Here is a 16,822-nt window from a genome sequence, read left to right as displayed (position 1 = left end):
TTTTGAAAAAATAGTTTTGGGGTCATCACAAAATTAAAAAAGGTGGGCAAGTCGGTGTCGCTCTACTGTACAGAAGACTACAAGCGGGTCACTGTAATAAATGGTGTTAAATTTGAATTCAATGATATAATAGCATTATAAAAGAAAAAGGATTCTAAACGAAAATGGTCAGTCTGCCTATGATATTACCAAGTATATTTGATGATATTATAGTGAATAAAGTAATTTATAAATAACCTATTTACGTGGAGCCTTGTTTTAAACTTTCAATCCTTAGCTATAAAAGTTGAACATTTATTAAATTTTTAACTAGTATATTTTATGATATTATTGTGAATTATTATAAATGCTAATATAAACATTCAGTGAAATTTTCAAGTATCTACAGTCATTCGTTTTTTAATAACAACAAAATAAGAAAATTGTTACAAGAGAAATCGAGTGAATATCAAATGAATTTCAAACACTCATAAAAATTTAATTTGACTTTCTTGTAGACAATTTTTTTTTTTTTTTGATAAAAGTAGAGAAACATATGAATAATCTTGTATTACATTTTCAAATCTTAGATTTAAGAAAAAATTTTTTATGAATTTCTAACTCAACATTTTTTGTAAATTTTTGACATTTTTTGTCAATATTTGAACTTTAAATGCTTATAAAAAAAAATTGTGACTAGATTTTGAATTTTTTTATCTGCCTTTGAAACAATATACTAGGAGCTTTGTATACTAGGCCAAGTAGCCAAACTACTGTTTGTAGACAGTATAGCCACAAAATAAATAAAATAATTATCCATGTAGGTAATATTTTATTGTATATAGATTATAGGTAGGTACAGGTAGTTAATTACATTTATTCTATATTCTGCAGCTTCCTATTTGATATAAAAGAAGCTATAGGTAGGTAACCATTAATAAATTGGGTTACGTTCGAAAATTAATACGATGCAATTTTTGAATATAGGCAGGCATTTATTGTTATTAATAACATATAAGAATAATATATAAGTATGTACCAGGTACGCTCTATAATTATTATGCCATTATAGCTGACAAGATCGATATTTCTTTGAGGTATTGCCATCTTCAGCTAATGCGGCTTTTTCCAAGTAGTGTGAGCTTTCTTCATTATTCCAATAATATGAAACTGGAATCGTTGGGTCGCAATTCCAAGCAACTACGTTGGGCACATAACTGGCATACTAAAATTATAAATCAAATTTAAAATAAACAAATAAAATAAAATAAATAAATAATCAAGATTAAATGGAAAGCAATCATTTTATTAATATAAAGGTTTAAGATGATTAAGCAAGTGAAGCCCGCCCAATTTTTATTTGAGCATACTTCAACAGTGAAAGTACCATCATACTCACTATACCAGGTAAAGGTTAGAATTTATTTTCTACCATTTAGCTTAATAATAAGTTAAATAAAATCCTTTTTTTAGTTTTTTTCAAACTAAAATTTATTTAACACTTTTTAGTCCAGCGGCGTTCAATCGCCTGGGCTGTGTTTAATGCGGCGACAACCACGGTTATCTTTTGAAAGTCAAAACAACAGTGTTGGGTAAATTAATTTTAAATTAAGTTACTTTACTCGTTACTCAAATAAAATTGTAATGAAATTACTTTACTTTTCAAACAGAAAAGTAACTCATTACTTTCTCGTTACACAAAAAAAATATATTTTTTTATAAAAAATGTCTTGGCAATTATCATTCTGCAGGAAAAAATGTAACTAGAAATACATTACCTATAGTAAAAAAGTATAATTGGAAAGAGGTACAAAAAAAAATGAACAGTTTATACATATTTACACAACAATAGTAATTACTTACGACTATTAAAAGATAGTACTAATTAATTGTACCTACTTATCAATAGTAATTAATGATTATATATTTAAGTATATTATGTATTTATGTCACAAGCTCAAACATAAACCTAGGTACGTGAAAATAAACTCATAATACATAAGAAAACAATAAGGACTTATAAAATTATAAAAAATAAATCGTTTCTTATTACAAATAACTATAACGATTTATAACGATGCATTGTAAATATTTCAATTTTATTTTATTATCAGAAAAATAATATTTTTTAATGTAAATTCTAAATATAGTCATAACTGATCAGTATTTTCCAATTGAACAGTATTTGTACATCACTAAATTCTTAATAAAACTTGCATAGTTAATAGGAGCATATAAAACTTAATAGTCCACACTAGATATTCATAGGTAACATTCTGCGATATATATATAGAAGAATCAAATTAAATAATAAATTTAATTAACTGTTCTTGTGATTTACGGTGCAATTATACATGATAAATGTCTAACTGAATTGTGGCGAGTTAAAAATTAAATATATATACATATTAGATTGGTAAACATAATAATACCCGCATTATACATACATTTTTTTTTTAAATTCACAATAGGGAGGTACTTAATAATTTGAAACTGTAACGTGTTATTCTATAGAAATTACTTGGCAAAAGTAATTTCCATTACATTTTTGTTACTTGGAAATAATTCTAATGAAATTACATAAAGCGTTACAAGCAAATTAACGCCATTACAGTAACGCGTTACTTTTGTTATGTTAATACCCAACACTGACCTTGATATAAGCTAGTTCATCTGTTCATGAATATAACTAAAATTTATTATTTAAATTTTAAATAATATGTTGTCCGGTATAACTAGTAATTACTAGCAATTAGTATTTAATTATTTATACTTGATATAGTTAATCGTTATGGTCGTTAAAGTACATTTAAAAAATAAATAACTATTTAAAGAAAAATAATACCAACTGTAAATGATATAAAATACTTTAAATATTATCTAATATCTTATTGGTTATTAATAATAATACAGAATAATATTAATATTATAGATACCTGTCTAGTAAGTAATACCTAAGTAGGTAATAACTTTTTTAGTATAATTCAATAATTGTATAAATAATGATCTGTGAAACTATACGTCGAGATATTATATTATTACTTTTTCCCAATTTTAAATGCCTAATAGGTACAATAAAGTATTCTCAGAAGTATCTAAACCAATTACAATGGATAGAGAATTATTATGATTATATTACCAATATTGTTTCAGTGAAAACAATAGGTATTATTTTTATTGATAATCAAATTTTTATGAACAATAATTAATTAAACGGACTTTATGGTCTGATAAAAATATTGAAGCTTCTTTGAAAAATTCCCAATGTAAAAAGTTTTTAGTTAACGGTATTTTAAGAACAATTAGCTCATTTAGTTGTATGCTAGTAAAAAATTTAATAAATTTGGCCATATACATATTATACAAATCTTCTTTATCTCTCCAAATATATAATTTTTTTGCATTTTCAAAAGTATATTTTTTTAAATTGTTTCTAACTGATTTAAGTAAGTGTGGAGGATCACACATAAAAAATTGTTGTATGTTAAAAAAGGTTTTTGTTTTGCAACTTATTAGAGTTATTATTATAACTTATATTATATAAATTAATAAGCGGTCAACACAATTCTAAAAAAATAATACCAATTGTCTTTGGCTTAAGGACTTTTATAGTATCTTCATTTTCCATCTTCAATGATACTGAAGTATCAAAGTCAGTAATTGTGTGATTATTGAATAGAAATTTCACTGTACCCACAGCTAAACCCTAAAATATTACAATTTTGAATGAATTAAAAAATATTTGAATTATAAACAATGGATATTTTATACTGACAAATGAAATTGTTATGTGTAATCAATATGGTTATCATTTTCCGTCATTTTCCGCACATAAAACTTTACTAACAAATAATAGAAGGTCTTTCAAAGTCGAGAACATCAAAAAACATTTAATAATCTAGTTTAACACAAGTAAGTGTATAATTAGAATTATAAAGTGATTATTTTTAATACATAAAAAAGTTTAATTGCTAGGTATAGAAGATGCTGAGTGTTAAAAAAAATCCAAAGACATCCCATTCAACAGTTTAGCCTTTTTTTTTTTTAATCATATGGTATATATAAAATATAAATTTTTAGTATAGTATGTACAAGATAAATTTTCTTTAAATAAAATTAGTTTAAGAACAAATAAACGCATATTTTGATATTTTTTGGTGCATATGTATGCGCATACTTTTAAGATTTTAAGCACATAAAGTTCCAAGCCCTGCTAATCAGATTAGTCACCACATGCTCATGACTTTGATTGCAGATAATCAATTAGCAATGAGTCAAATAGTAAATTTGCATAATGTAATCAATGTCTAAGTGAATGCTTGATTAAATACATTAAATACATGGTAATTTAGTCTACAATTCAGTAACTGAAATTATAAGGGCTACAATTATTGCAATAAAATAGTTTTTAATAGTTTATACTTACAGTTCTTTCACAATAGGCTTCCATCAGTTTTGTTAGCAGCATATTTTTTTTAATTTTAAATTGAACATTTGAGGTCCTCTCATTCTCTGCTAGTACTTTAAGATATAAGCATTCTTTAGGAGCATCCTATAATACATGATATTTTTTATTTTAATATTGATTGAAGAAAAATTAACAAAATTAGTTCATAATAAAATGTTCTAGTTTTGAATAAACTCCACGAACGTTAGACAATATAAACATAATATCAAGGCAACACGATCCAGTGTATTAGTATGAATCACAGGGTTATGAACTAATGAAATCTAAATAGACAAACATTGTCTCAAAAATAATCAATGTTAACGGTAATAGTCGTTTCAAGAGTATTGAGATGTGTTAATGATGGTGGTTATTGGTAAATAGTTGTATGGAACATACCTATAATTATAATGAATAGTATTACCGTGCAATGGTATATTTCTCGTATCATCAAAACGAACTACGATTTGGTATCAGGACAAGACAGTGCATTGGTGACGGGGTACGTAGCTGCAGCACTGATGCTGTTTCGAAAATATCGATTGTTGAGCGAAACGATCAACGAGTTAGGTAGGTAGGTATTTGTGAAATAAACAATCGCTCGTAACAATGAAAAAAAACACGTAGGTAGTTGGCGAACCAGAATGGAGTTGACGCCGTGAAAAACTACATTTTAAGACGGAAAATTTGTAGAGGAAATTGCTCGGACGCGATGCTAGGAACACCAGCACGAGGGGACAACACGTCCTGCCGGACAACACGTCGAGACAGGTGAGCAACAGATGGGAGGACGGGATCGACAGATCTCTGGTGTAGGGCACCGTCATTACGACACACTGAAACTCGTGTTATTGTTTTTGTCCACGCTCTACGCGAACTCGTGTTAATACTTACGTCTTTGTTTATGGACGACATTGTTGAGCGCGTTTCCACGGATGTACGAGAGCAAACAATTTAATAAACACAGTATCGGCGATAATTTAATGTCAAAACCGTTTACTGTCTACCACGAATTAAGAAATACATACTTAAATCTTAATATATAATATAATATCTCTATTATATTATCTTAATTTTTTGCCGTCTACCGCGGTTTAAGATATACTGGTTAGTGGTTACACAACTCCTATATTAAATTGATTATAACACATGGACCGTTCAATATGTTTTGCGATAAGACACAGAACAATGTAATAAGGCTCCCTAGTAGAACTAGATTGTAGTGAACTCTAGCGAACAACTGTTGTAAAACAAAGACTAAGGTCAATATGGTTAATGTTTCAAAAATATCACACAAGGAGTGCTCATTAGTTCTTCATTCAATGATTATGCAATATTATGAGCGGGTCCATTAATTTCAGAGAGTTGGGCAACCAGTATATCTACAACCGTGCTGCCTACTAAAATGTGTTCTCCTATCAATAAACGACTATTTCAAGTTGTTTAGATTTCTGGTACCTTTGATAATAGGTACATTGTTTGTTGACCATGTACAATAGATAACAGATGAACTGATGGCCGCGGTGCCCATATACGTATAATATAATATAATAGTATAATATTATACGGCTATGGCGGTGCCTGTGATGATAAGAAACGTGGTGGAGGTGAAATCTGTGAATACGTTAGCCGGACGAATTCTTTTCTTAATGAACGGCAAAAAATCTGGGGAAAACAGGAGTTTTTTAGAAAAACCAGTTGTTATTTTGTTATAATTTAAATTTGATTAATTGTATTAATATTTGTATTAGTATTTACTTTTATTTAAATTAACATTCTATTAACATAAATATAATATAAAACTTAGTATAGATACTCATATTATACAGGCGGACAATTGGTTGTATTTTTTTTGAACATACATATGCCATTTTCTCTCTTTCCTATTACATTATCTAAACTATAATTTCAACTGTACACTTATCTGTTATACATTTAAATATAAAATTTATATTTTTATATTTTTTTTTTTTATTGAATGATTTTTATTATTAGATCAATATAATATACAAAGTATTAAAAGATATAACAAAAATTACCTACACCATTAAGCTAAGCTTGTGTTAGTGTAGGGAGTTATAGTATTACATAATAAAATATTATAATAAATATTATAATTTTTTATTTTCAATAGATTTAGTAATATCCAATTTTAAACATAGACTTATCTCATTAATCAAAGCATAATTGATACAATTCTTGATGTTAGTATTATCATTAATAATATTTACTTTTACAGCAATTGGCAATTAATTAAAATTTAGCTGGACCCAGATAATTAATGATCTTTTGAACAAAACTTGTACTAGTGTATATCACTTTAATATTAAATAATCTTTCTTCTTTTATGGGCTTATCATTCTGTTTGATTTTGAACTGAAAACATCCTTAAACAGTTCAAATCAATATATTTTGAAAATTTATCATGTATATTAATTGTGAACATAGACAACCAGTGAAATTTTGTATCAACTAGATTCACTTTCCCATCGAACAAGGTAGGTACTGAAGTTGAAGCAATATTTCAACTACCTACTAATCGTGTACACAGACACAAAAAAAAACACACATCATTGTAAAATCAATACATTGATTTCTCCTCTAAGAATTTATAAGTGATATTTTATCATATTTCATTACTTATTTAGCAAAATATTTTACATAGTTAGATAAATGTACAATTTACAAATACTTACATAGAAAAATTGCCAATTTCAATTTTAGATTTGTAATTTATAAATTAAAATAAAATATGATGACAATCATTTAAAATATTTATAGTTTAATTTGTAGTGGTCATTCTTTTTAAATAATTTTAAGAAATAAAAAAATAACAATGTCATTACAATCTCCATTACAAAAAAAACTAATTAATTTGCTAAATGACCATTTAGATTTGACCAATGGGAATTTTAAGTCCACCTCGTAAAGTCCCATTGACCAATGGGACTTAATTGCTCCAGTCATTAAAAATCTATACATTTTCAAAAAAACTTTGTTTTCGGTTTTGAAATTCTTTAAAAAAATACAAAATTATTATTGGGCAAAAAAATTACATTTTTATTATCTTCAACAGTGCTTGGTCTAGAAAGGATTAAATATATTAAAAATTATTTAAAAATAGTTTTTGCCTGTCTGCGTTGTGTTGTATGACTGCTTCTAATTTTAATGTATGTTTCGGTCTGAATATCTTTCAAAACTTTCACGAATAAATGGAGATTTGGATGGTGATGATAAAAACTACTATTAAATCTTGAATGAAATGATTCACATGCATTTGTAGTATCATTAGAAGACCACAATTTTGGGGGAAATAATGAAAACGAAAAAATATAATTTTCAGATAAATAGTCGCAATATTGTTGGACTTTATCGTCAGATGGCATATTTTCTAACAAATCAAATACAAAGCAATCTTCAATATCGTTAACATCTTGCAATAATGGTAAACCGAATGTGTGAACTAAAAATTTTCCAATTTCAGATTTACCATTATTGTAATCATTCGTTAGGCCTAATTGCTGGATTTTTCTGTACCAATTTTGGCACAAATGAAAATTACAACCATGAATTTGCACTGTTGGCCAAATATTTTTAATTGCATTATGAATAGCAATTTCAAAGTCCACCACAACTGTAACTGGTTGAAACCGTAAATTATTTTGCAAGCAAATTTCGATAGTTTTTAAAAATAATGTACTGTATGTATGGCTATTGTTGTCAGGAAGCAAAGCAAAGACTAATGGTATATACCTAATTTTGATTCTTAAAACCATGAATAGTGAATAACTGCAAAAAATATTTTGTACAATAATTGAAAGTACCGTCTAAAAAAATTTTTTCGTTAGGACAAAGAAATTTTAAATTTTCTATACAAGAAAATATAATAATATGGCTATCTTGATCATTTAATAAAATAAATTGTTCAGAACGGTTTGTTTGTATATCCATTACATTTAAAGTATCGTGAACTTCTTCAATACTTTTAGGCAAAGGTAGCAAAATAGATTTACGTGCATTATACACATTTCGTCTAATATAATTGAGATCAATTGTATTTAAACTATTTTCGTTATTAAAATTTTTGATTTCAGTTAAAATAAACTTAGAAGGTTTGTCTACAATATTGTCTTCACTTACTTTCCTTTTCAGTGAATTATTGACTTCTTGGCGATTTAATGTAGTATCTTCATCATGATTGTGAATTAGAACTACATGCTTTTCAATAATTTCATCCTCTGTATTATTTGTGTAAATTTTACTTTGACACTTATTATTAATACAACGCCAAGTTTTTTGGCCACGTTTTGCAGTATAGTGTAAAAGAAATTTATATTTATCAACTATTAATAACTTTTTACCATTCTGACTATACATGAATTCCATTGCAATTTGTAATAATGTACGACTATAAGAGTGACTAACTTTACTGCACAAAACGGTGAAAGACGCAAAAGATTCACTAGACTAAACTCAAACAATACACAGTTATACAGTTACGAGCGGACTACGATATCGGCAATAAACGCCAATTTGTTCGGAAATTTCCGATACAGACGAGATTATCATGTTTTATCGTTATTCGACAATATTCGATGCCATATCGCTGATCTATTTAAAACATTTTGTACTACAAGTGCCGATATGAACGTATAGTATATAGTATATAATATGGATATTGGATATAATCTAACCTTCGACAATCATCATACAGAGTATAAACAAGCTCTATTCAAGCGTTTGTTTATTAAATAATGTATATTTATTATTTTCAAGTTTTGATAATTTTGAGCTTTTTGAGCTTTTCAACTTCAAAATTGTAAATTTAAGTAATATAACCATATTTTTTAAAGGGAAAAATTTCTATGTAGGAGATTACAATATCTTTGATTTTTAGGTAAAAATTTCATAAGGTTATTAGTGTAGGAGTTTACATTTAATGATAATTTAGGTAAAAAGGTTATTCGTGTAGGAGTTTACATTTGGCCGATATTCGAGTTATCGAGGTTCTATTATATTTAGAAAGCACAACTTCATTACCAACCTTTCACAACAATGGCCAATAATTGCAGTAGGTACTTAATAATGGTAGGTACCTGTTTTAGTTATAGCCTCTTTACCAGGCCACCGTTTAATATACCCAGGCAGTTTTTATTTAAGTTATAACTTGACAAGTACTTAAGTGCCATTTACGAATGGACACCTCCCGATAGCGGACGTTTTCTTGGGACTTAACAGTCATTTTACACACACACCTATATTACAATGACTTACTCCTCGACGACGAGGCAATATCGACACCTCCTATAGATACTGTACAGAAGAGCGGTTACCACTTTTATTTTTTTTTACTGCATGATATAGAGTCTATACTATAGGTATTATAGACGGCAGTTGTTACCTATAATATCGGAAGAATTCGTTTCAAACACTTTTTTTTACGGCAACCTATATACAAATAATGGGCAACTCAATACTAGAGTGCCAATTTTGAATGTGCGAACATGTAACGAGTCAGAGAACATAGAGAGCAAAAAAAAAAACCTAATGTTAACTATACCCCTATAAATAATATAATATTATTTACATTTAATAGTTCAATACTAGATAAGAATTTATATCTACGTTTTACGATAAACATGATATAGATTTTAATATTTTTAAAAATATAATAAAATAAAATACAGAAAAATCTTAACATTTCATATTTTTATAAAGTAAATTAAAATGTAGCACGGACCAGTGAAAAATGGTACGCGGGCCGCCAGTTGCCCATTTCTGCTATATACCATATAATTATTAGACGGTACGAAGTCGGAGACACATTTATAAATGTATTATTATTTATTTATCACTGAATTCATGTTTAACACAAAAATTGTAGCTTGGGATGATTTTGATATTTTTTAGAATTCCCATTTACATTATTATATTATTATTCATAACTATAATAAGGCCGAGCATTGAATTCCATAATAAATGTATATTATTTTATTTTATACACACTTCAGCGACATTTTTCGGGTAAGCGCGTATGTATAATGTATATGTATTCAACCTACTGTAAATTGTATTCACCTAAGTTTTAACTTCAAGCTTTTTTGGTGAACAACACTTTTGGAAAAGGTAGCAAGACACTGAAGTAGGTAGTTACTTACTTTCTCTTCCAGTACTCGTTATCGTGGTTATAGTCAAGAAAGATTAAGGCTATATCTAGGTTAAAGAGATCTCACTCTCGAACATCCAGTAGGTAGGCACTCGTTATCGTGGTCTGCAGTTATTCGAGTGTAAAGCGACCTTAGAGTTATAGAGTATATATCCTGTGGGACTTTGTTAAATTATCCTTTTTTTGCAGTAGGTACTCATCGTGATCACCAAAAGCAGAATTTAAATAAGCTTTTACCACAGGTGTCGAAATTTACTCGTTGGACCTTTTGGGAATCGAAAATCAAAATGTATCTGTTATATACGTCAAGCCATTGTTTATAACGGCATCACCGTTAGCGCCATGACCTGCTCCAAGTCCACCATCCCTTCCGCTATGACCGAGGAGACCAAGACCACCAAGTCGACGATCATCACCACCATCACTAACACTACCGACATCATCCCGAACCCCAGGACCACTACCGTCGTCATAAAAACCAATACTTGTACCCGTACATTCTAAGAAATTATAGTTAAAGTCATCAAGCTTATCAAAATTCCAACCTTAGGTACTATTTAATTTAGACATAAACTATGTATTTACATTAATTGTAGGTACTCAGACAGCCAATGTAAGTAGTACGTTATATACGGAATATTATAATAATATTATATTATGTAAACAATATTTATTTTTATTTTTTTTGTCAAATCGTTATTCATTAATTAATTCAAACGAGTTTAAAGGTTTCTAAACGCTAGGTTTTTATCGTCTTATAATTTGTATAAGTACTTGTATAGATATAAATTTGTAATATTTAAATTATTTGAGATTTGAGAACCTATATAGTCACAGGGATTCTCAACCGCTGTGCCGCGGCACAAAAGTGTGCCGTGAAATTCTTCAAGCAACTCAGTAGGTTAGCACCCTTGTAATTTTTCTCTTATTAATGAAACGAAAAATGGCTTTAATCAGACAAAAATTGTGTACCTCGTGCAAGTATCAAGTGATAAGAGTTTAAGTTTATAAGTTTTACGTAAATATGCCAATGATTATTTATGTTTGGGATTTACTCGGAATTAGTAACGACTAGGTATTGACTGTAATTTGCCTATTTGTACTATCGAAAAATAATATGTATTTATTTATTTGTGTGTGTCGTGGAAATTTATTGAAAGAACAAATGCGCCGTCGAGTTATATAGGTTGGGAACCACCCAATAAATTATCATTATAAAAACTGCGGCAATTTATTTTAAATAGGTAGGTAACTACGATATACTGTAGGTAGGTATATTATTATACATATCGATACGATAACATTAATTAAATACCTATGTGTTATGATATCCGTAATTGTTTAGGTACAATTGCACAAATCGGTAATGTAAATCCAAATGTGTTTTTAAGTTTTAACATTACTTCCTTTACTTGTGATAATACTACTAATATTACCTACTTACTATTGTTATAATATGCCAGTAGAGTAGTTTAATATTTATACAACATTGGATTTATTTATAACTAAGTTTAGCCGGAATGGTAAAAATATTAAATTTAAATTTAAATATGAATCGAAAATAAATGCTTATAGGTAAAACATGGGAATGCTCAAATAAAAAATATGGGGCCAACACATTGGTCTTAAACAACGAAAATACAATAATAACACATACCATTTAACATTATATTTTATCATAATATTTGGCTAAACAAAAAAATAGTTTAATTTATGAAAATTCGCCTAATTTAATCCGAATTAAAATTTTAAAAAAAAGGTGGTTAAGTGGATGTCGCTCTGCTGTACAGTAGGTGACAAGTGGGTCACTGTAATGGATGGTGTTAAATTTGAATTCAATGACATAATATCATTGTATAAGAAAAATGATTCGGAGCGAAAACGGTCAGTCAGCCTATTATATTACCAAGTAAATTTGATGATATTATTGTGAATAAAGTAATTTATATATAACCTATTTACGTGGAGCCTTGTTTTCAATTTTCAATCCTTAGCTATAAAAGTTGAACATTTATTAAATTTTTAACTAAAAAATAATTATTAAATTATAAATTTGATAAATTTTGTCAAAATTTGAACTTTAAATGCTTATCAAAAACAATTGTGCCTATGTATTTTTAACAAAATAATTCGACTCTTTATGCTTAATTTAAAAAATTTAATTTTTTTTTTCGTAACTATAATATAATAATTATAGCAGCCCGGCCGGCCCTCACGAGAACCGGCCAATCGGGAAGATTCCCGATTTCCCGATATACCCCTGCTTATATTCATATTTTTTTTTTAGGCACGCATTATTTAATTAATTATTAAAATAGTAAGATTAAATTAACATTTAAGCATAATTGTATAGTCAACGACGTGAATAAACCGAGACAAGAACCTAGTAATAAAATAAGTTTAGTATTTAATGTAGTAATAAGACATTTTTATGTAGCAATAGCATTAAAGAATGAGGACATTTTTTCCAAAAAACAACGGGGACTGTCGTATATTGTAGACAGTCATCAAAATAATATTATTTAATATATATGTAATGTAGGTGAGAATATTTTAAATTGTAAATTATTGACATAGGTCAGGCCAGCGAAGCAATATGTGCTGATATTGCATGAATATTTTTCAACTGCTATTAGAACGATATATCAGGTTATATTAAATTTTCACGCTTTTTTACCCAACAAATAAAATTTTATTGATATATATAGAAAAAAAACTAAAAAAATTGAAAACTGACAATGTCCGTAAACAGCTCAAAAAGAGTCAAAATATTTTCAAAATTTTATCGTGTATAGAAAATGTTAATATAAATATTTAGTGAAATTTTCAAGTATCTACTGTCGTTTGTTTTTTAATTACAATAAAATAAGAAAATTGTTATATGAAAAACGAGTGATTATCAAATGTTGTAAAAATATAAATTTCAGACGCTCATAAAAATTTAATTCAAGTTTCTTGTAGACATTTTTTTTTTTGATAAAGGTAGACAAACTTATGAGTAATCTTATATTACATTTTAAAATCTTAGATTTAAAAAGAAAAATTTTTATGAATTCTCAACTCAAAATAATTTGCTAATTTTCGTGATTTTTCCGTATTTTGTCAAAATTTTAACTTTAAATGCTTATAAATAAAAACTGTGACTAAGGATTTTTAATTTTTTTCATCTGCCTTTGAAACAATAACCTAGGAGCCTTATATTAAATTTTCACGCTCTTTTACCCAACAAAAAAATGTTTATATATATATATAGAAAAAAAACTAAAAAAATTGAAAACTGACAATGTCCGTAAACAGCTCAAAAAGAGTCAAAATATTTTTAAAATTTTATGGTGTATAGAAAATGCCAATATAAACATTCAGTCAAAATTTCATGTCCCTACGATCATTTTTTTAGAGTTTGAGATTTTCTCAAAAACAGATTTTGCGTAAAAATTCCCGTTTTTCCTTAATTTTTCTTTTGTTTTTCACGTCGCTTTTGAAAACTACTGGGAAATTTTTACTTTTGACCCCCCCAATGTACCAACTAGATTCACTTTCCTATCAGAAAAGTTACTGTTGAAGAAAATCCAAGCACTTTTACTGTTCTAAAAGGTGATGACAGACACAAAAATAAAAATAATAAAAAAAAAAAACACACATCATTGTAAAATCAATACATTCATCGCTTCGCTCAGAATCTAAAATACAAAAACAAGTAATAACAATAAATAATAAACAAGATTAAATACTAACGCCAGTTTTTAATGTAACATCATAATTGTTAAACAACTAACAAGAATAACTGAATTTTTATAACCTTATATTTTGAAAATACACCTCGTATAAAAAATTAAAACACATTACTTTATTAATAATAAAAAATATTAAGTAAAATTACTTAAAATTAACTAATTTATATACATATTAGTACAGAATAAAATAATATCTGGTAGTTTACAGATACTCTGTAAAAAATAATATAAAACATATGACCTCTATATTATGTTAATAGTGAAAATAGTTTGAAAAAAAAACAAAAATAAAAGTAATAATTTAGCAATAATAGTCTTTACTATACATTTCACCTGCAGCTTTTGAACTCTGTGGAGGCATATTATTTGAAGTATAATCTATTTGTTGGGAATCAGGAGGAGCAAGTTCTAAAGATGAGGACGAAGGTCAGGATGTAGAAAAACTATTATTTTCTGTTTATGGCTGAATATTAAAACTCTGATGTTGAGTAGATGTAAATAGCTATAATTATTAAAAGCTGGACTAACAGTAAGAGGTCTAGAATTTGTAAGAGGATTAAACTGATTTACAGAAAGATTGTCATATTTACCAAGTTCAGCTTCCCATAAAATATTGTTTATAAGATGTTGTACAGTGATTTTTGCATATTAATTAGTTGAAAGCTTACTAACTTTACACCCCACTTGCTCTCCCAAAATGTGGTACTAATTTCTATCATTTCGTTCGTTGTACAGTTTTTTCATAAACTTTTTTGTTTTGTTAAATATAGAAAAACTTAGGGGGAATTTCGTTTAGATCTTAGATATATCTCCATACATTTTTTTTATGAATTTCTAATACGTAATAATTTGCCATTTTTCGTGATTTTGATGAATTTTGTCAACATTTTAACTTCAAACGCTGAAGGTAATCGCGTTCCAATTCGTAATATGAACTGTAAAATAGAAAACATTTGCACTTCACCTCGTTATATACAACAATACGGGGAACGATCTCTCTATTATATTACCCTATGGCACGGAAAAAAATTTTGACGGCTCGCGAAAAATTAAAACTATTTATATTATGTTTAGGTATATATTAATTTTATTTTTAGTAAACAATTACCTACATCACAATGTATAATATCAACAGATGAAATTGAATAATCGTTATTTACCGATTAACAGCAGTGTGCTCATAAGTCATAATAATAGTACACATATTATATACCTTGGTTTTTATGTACCTTTTTTCATAATTTAATTTATCGTCCGAAAAAAAAAAACAGAAAGTATCTGCACGGATGACCCTCGGAAGATGTGAAAACATATATATCAGCTTAGAATTATAGATTTATTACGTTGAATTTTAAGTAAAATTAATTAATTAATTAGTTAATTTAAATAACGTGCTTTCATATTATTTGTAGGATAGGATCAAACGATTTTAAGTATTATATTTTTTCGAATTTTATTTTTCAGAACATAAAGATTTTAGTAGAATAAAATATTTACATAATGGTAGGTACACTACGTACATATTTATACGCATATATATAAAAATGACAAACAAATTTAATTAAAAAAGAAAAAGAATTTTCTAAGTGTTTATCGAAAAATTTGATGAAAAAAAAAATTACCTCCACAGAAAATTCACTGGACACGAATTCCGATCTCGACTTAGGTACCTGCAAGGTTCGCCCGATCCGAATCATACTGTAAGTGGCAAAAGAATTTTTGATGTTTTTCGAAAAATTAGTAGAACTTCAGATATAAAAATCGCCTCTATAATTTAATAGGTATCGAATGAAATATAATGTCTTGCCACTCCTGTTCATCTATGGCGTTTAGATATATCGCTGCGTGCGATGTCATCCATGTGGATTGATAATTTTTTTACCGTTCCACGAATGCTCGTAATTTTTCTTATTTTCATTTCACGATCGTCGTCGATGGCATATCAATATTATATAATATTTCGTAATATAATAATATTATTAGGCGTACCCGGTCGAAACGCTATCGTTTAATCGATCGTCCCCGTCGTCGTCAACATGATAGAGATAATGATGATTTGCTATTTGTGCGCCGCGAAGAGTTTCGTCTACGAACACCGTTGGCACTTGACGTTGGCCGTCGCGGCGTCCGTCCTGGGGTACCTGGTGGGCATGCATTATTGCGGTTTGCTCATGCCGTATTCCGGCACCGGTCTTTCCACGTCCACCGCCTCACAGCCGTCAAGCGTCCAATATTGGGGCGAGGTCCAGAAGAAAATCGACGCGATGGCCGGCGACGTCCGACAGCTGCAGTCGTACGTGAACACGGGCCGACGGATTTTTCGCTTGACCAGAGCGGCGTAGAGTTCGGCGGCAGATGTGTTTTTTTCATGTTTTTTCGTGTTATATATTTATTATCATAATATTACCTAATATACACGATGTTTAATTAGTATAAAAATACGATTGTATTTTATGATGTCATACTGAAAAACGCGTTTTAGTAGGTACTTTTAGC

At 28.3% G+C, this 16,822-nt stretch overlaps 2 protein-coding genes across 5 annotated transcripts; both read right to left on the bottom strand.

Moving 5' to 3' along the window:
• Window positions 1–821: 821 nt before the first annotated feature.
• LOC132936457 (small ubiquitin-related modifier 3-like) lies at window positions 822–5,520 on the bottom strand. 4 transcript variants are annotated; one of them, XM_061003189.1, is made up of 4 exons: window positions 5,321–5,520; window positions 4,406–4,531; window positions 3,562–3,685; window positions 822–1,204 (listed from the first exon to the last, which is right to left on the bottom strand). In XM_061003189.1, exons 1-4 carry the CDS (start codon window positions 5,339–5,341, stop codon window positions 1,131–1,133), a joined length of 345 nt encoding a protein of 114 aa, XP_060859172.1. In that variant the 5' UTR covers window positions 5,342–5,520; the 3' UTR covers window positions 822–1,130. The 4 variants fall into 4 exon arrangements, with proteins under 4 accessions (XP_060859172.1, XP_060859171.1, XP_060859173.1 ...); XM_061003188.1 differs by lacking the exon at window positions 5,321–5,520 and adding an exon at window positions 4,851–5,208; XM_061003190.1 differs by lacking the exons at window positions 3,562–3,685; window positions 5,321–5,520 and adding an exon at window positions 4,851–5,192.
• A 2,016-nt stretch (window positions 5,521–7,536) lies between these two features.
• On the bottom strand, window positions 7,537–14,687 carry LOC132935179 (uncharacterized). Its single transcript, XM_061001654.1, has 4 exons — window positions 14,660–14,687; window positions 10,925–11,092; window positions 8,381–8,664; window positions 7,537–8,253 (listed from the first exon to the last, which is right to left on the bottom strand). Exons 1-4 carry the CDS (start codon window positions 14,685–14,687, stop codon window positions 7,537–7,539), a joined length of 1,197 nt encoding a protein of 398 aa, XP_060857637.1.
• Between the last annotated feature and the right edge of the window lie 2,135 nt (window positions 14,688–16,822).

This window comes from Metopolophium dirhodum, chromosome 1, assembly GCF_019925205.1.
Source record: "Metopolophium dirhodum isolate CAU chromosome 1, ASM1992520v1, whole genome shotgun sequence".
Taxonomy (NCBI): Eukaryota; Metazoa; Arthropoda; class Insecta; order Hemiptera; family Aphididae; genus Metopolophium; species Metopolophium dirhodum.
The sequence above is the reverse complement of the archived record's forward strand: the minus strand, read 5'-3'. Positions and strand labels throughout refer to the sequence as shown.

What these genes read in the sequence shown, in the direction of transcription:
- LOC132935179 (XM_061001654.1), bottom strand. Translation starts at nt 14,687, where the DNA reads ATGCCTCCACAGAGTTCAAAAGCTGCAG. An exon ending in AGCAGGTCATGGCGCTAACG is followed by an intron (nt 8,665 to 10,924) that starts GTGATGCCGTTA and finishes CAAATAATACAG; the next exon opens with AGGATGAAATTATTGAAAAG. An exon ending in AAGTTCACGATACTTTAAAT is followed by an intron (nt 8,254 to 8,380) that starts GTAATGGATATA and finishes AAATTTTTTTAG; the next exon opens with ACGGTACTTTCAATTATTGT.
- LOC132936457 (XM_061003188.1), bottom strand. Translation starts at nt 4,877, where the DNA reads ATGATACGAGAAATATACCATTGCACG. An exon ending in GAGAAATATACCATTGCACG is followed by an intron (nt 4,532 to 4,850) that starts GTAATACTATTC and finishes CATGTATTATAG; the next exon opens with GATGCTCCTAAAGAATGCTT. An exon ending in CCTTAAGCCAAAGACAATTG is followed by an intron (nt 1,205 to 3,561) that starts GTATTATTTTTT and finishes TTATAATTTTAG; the next exon opens with TATGCCAGTTATGTGCCCAA.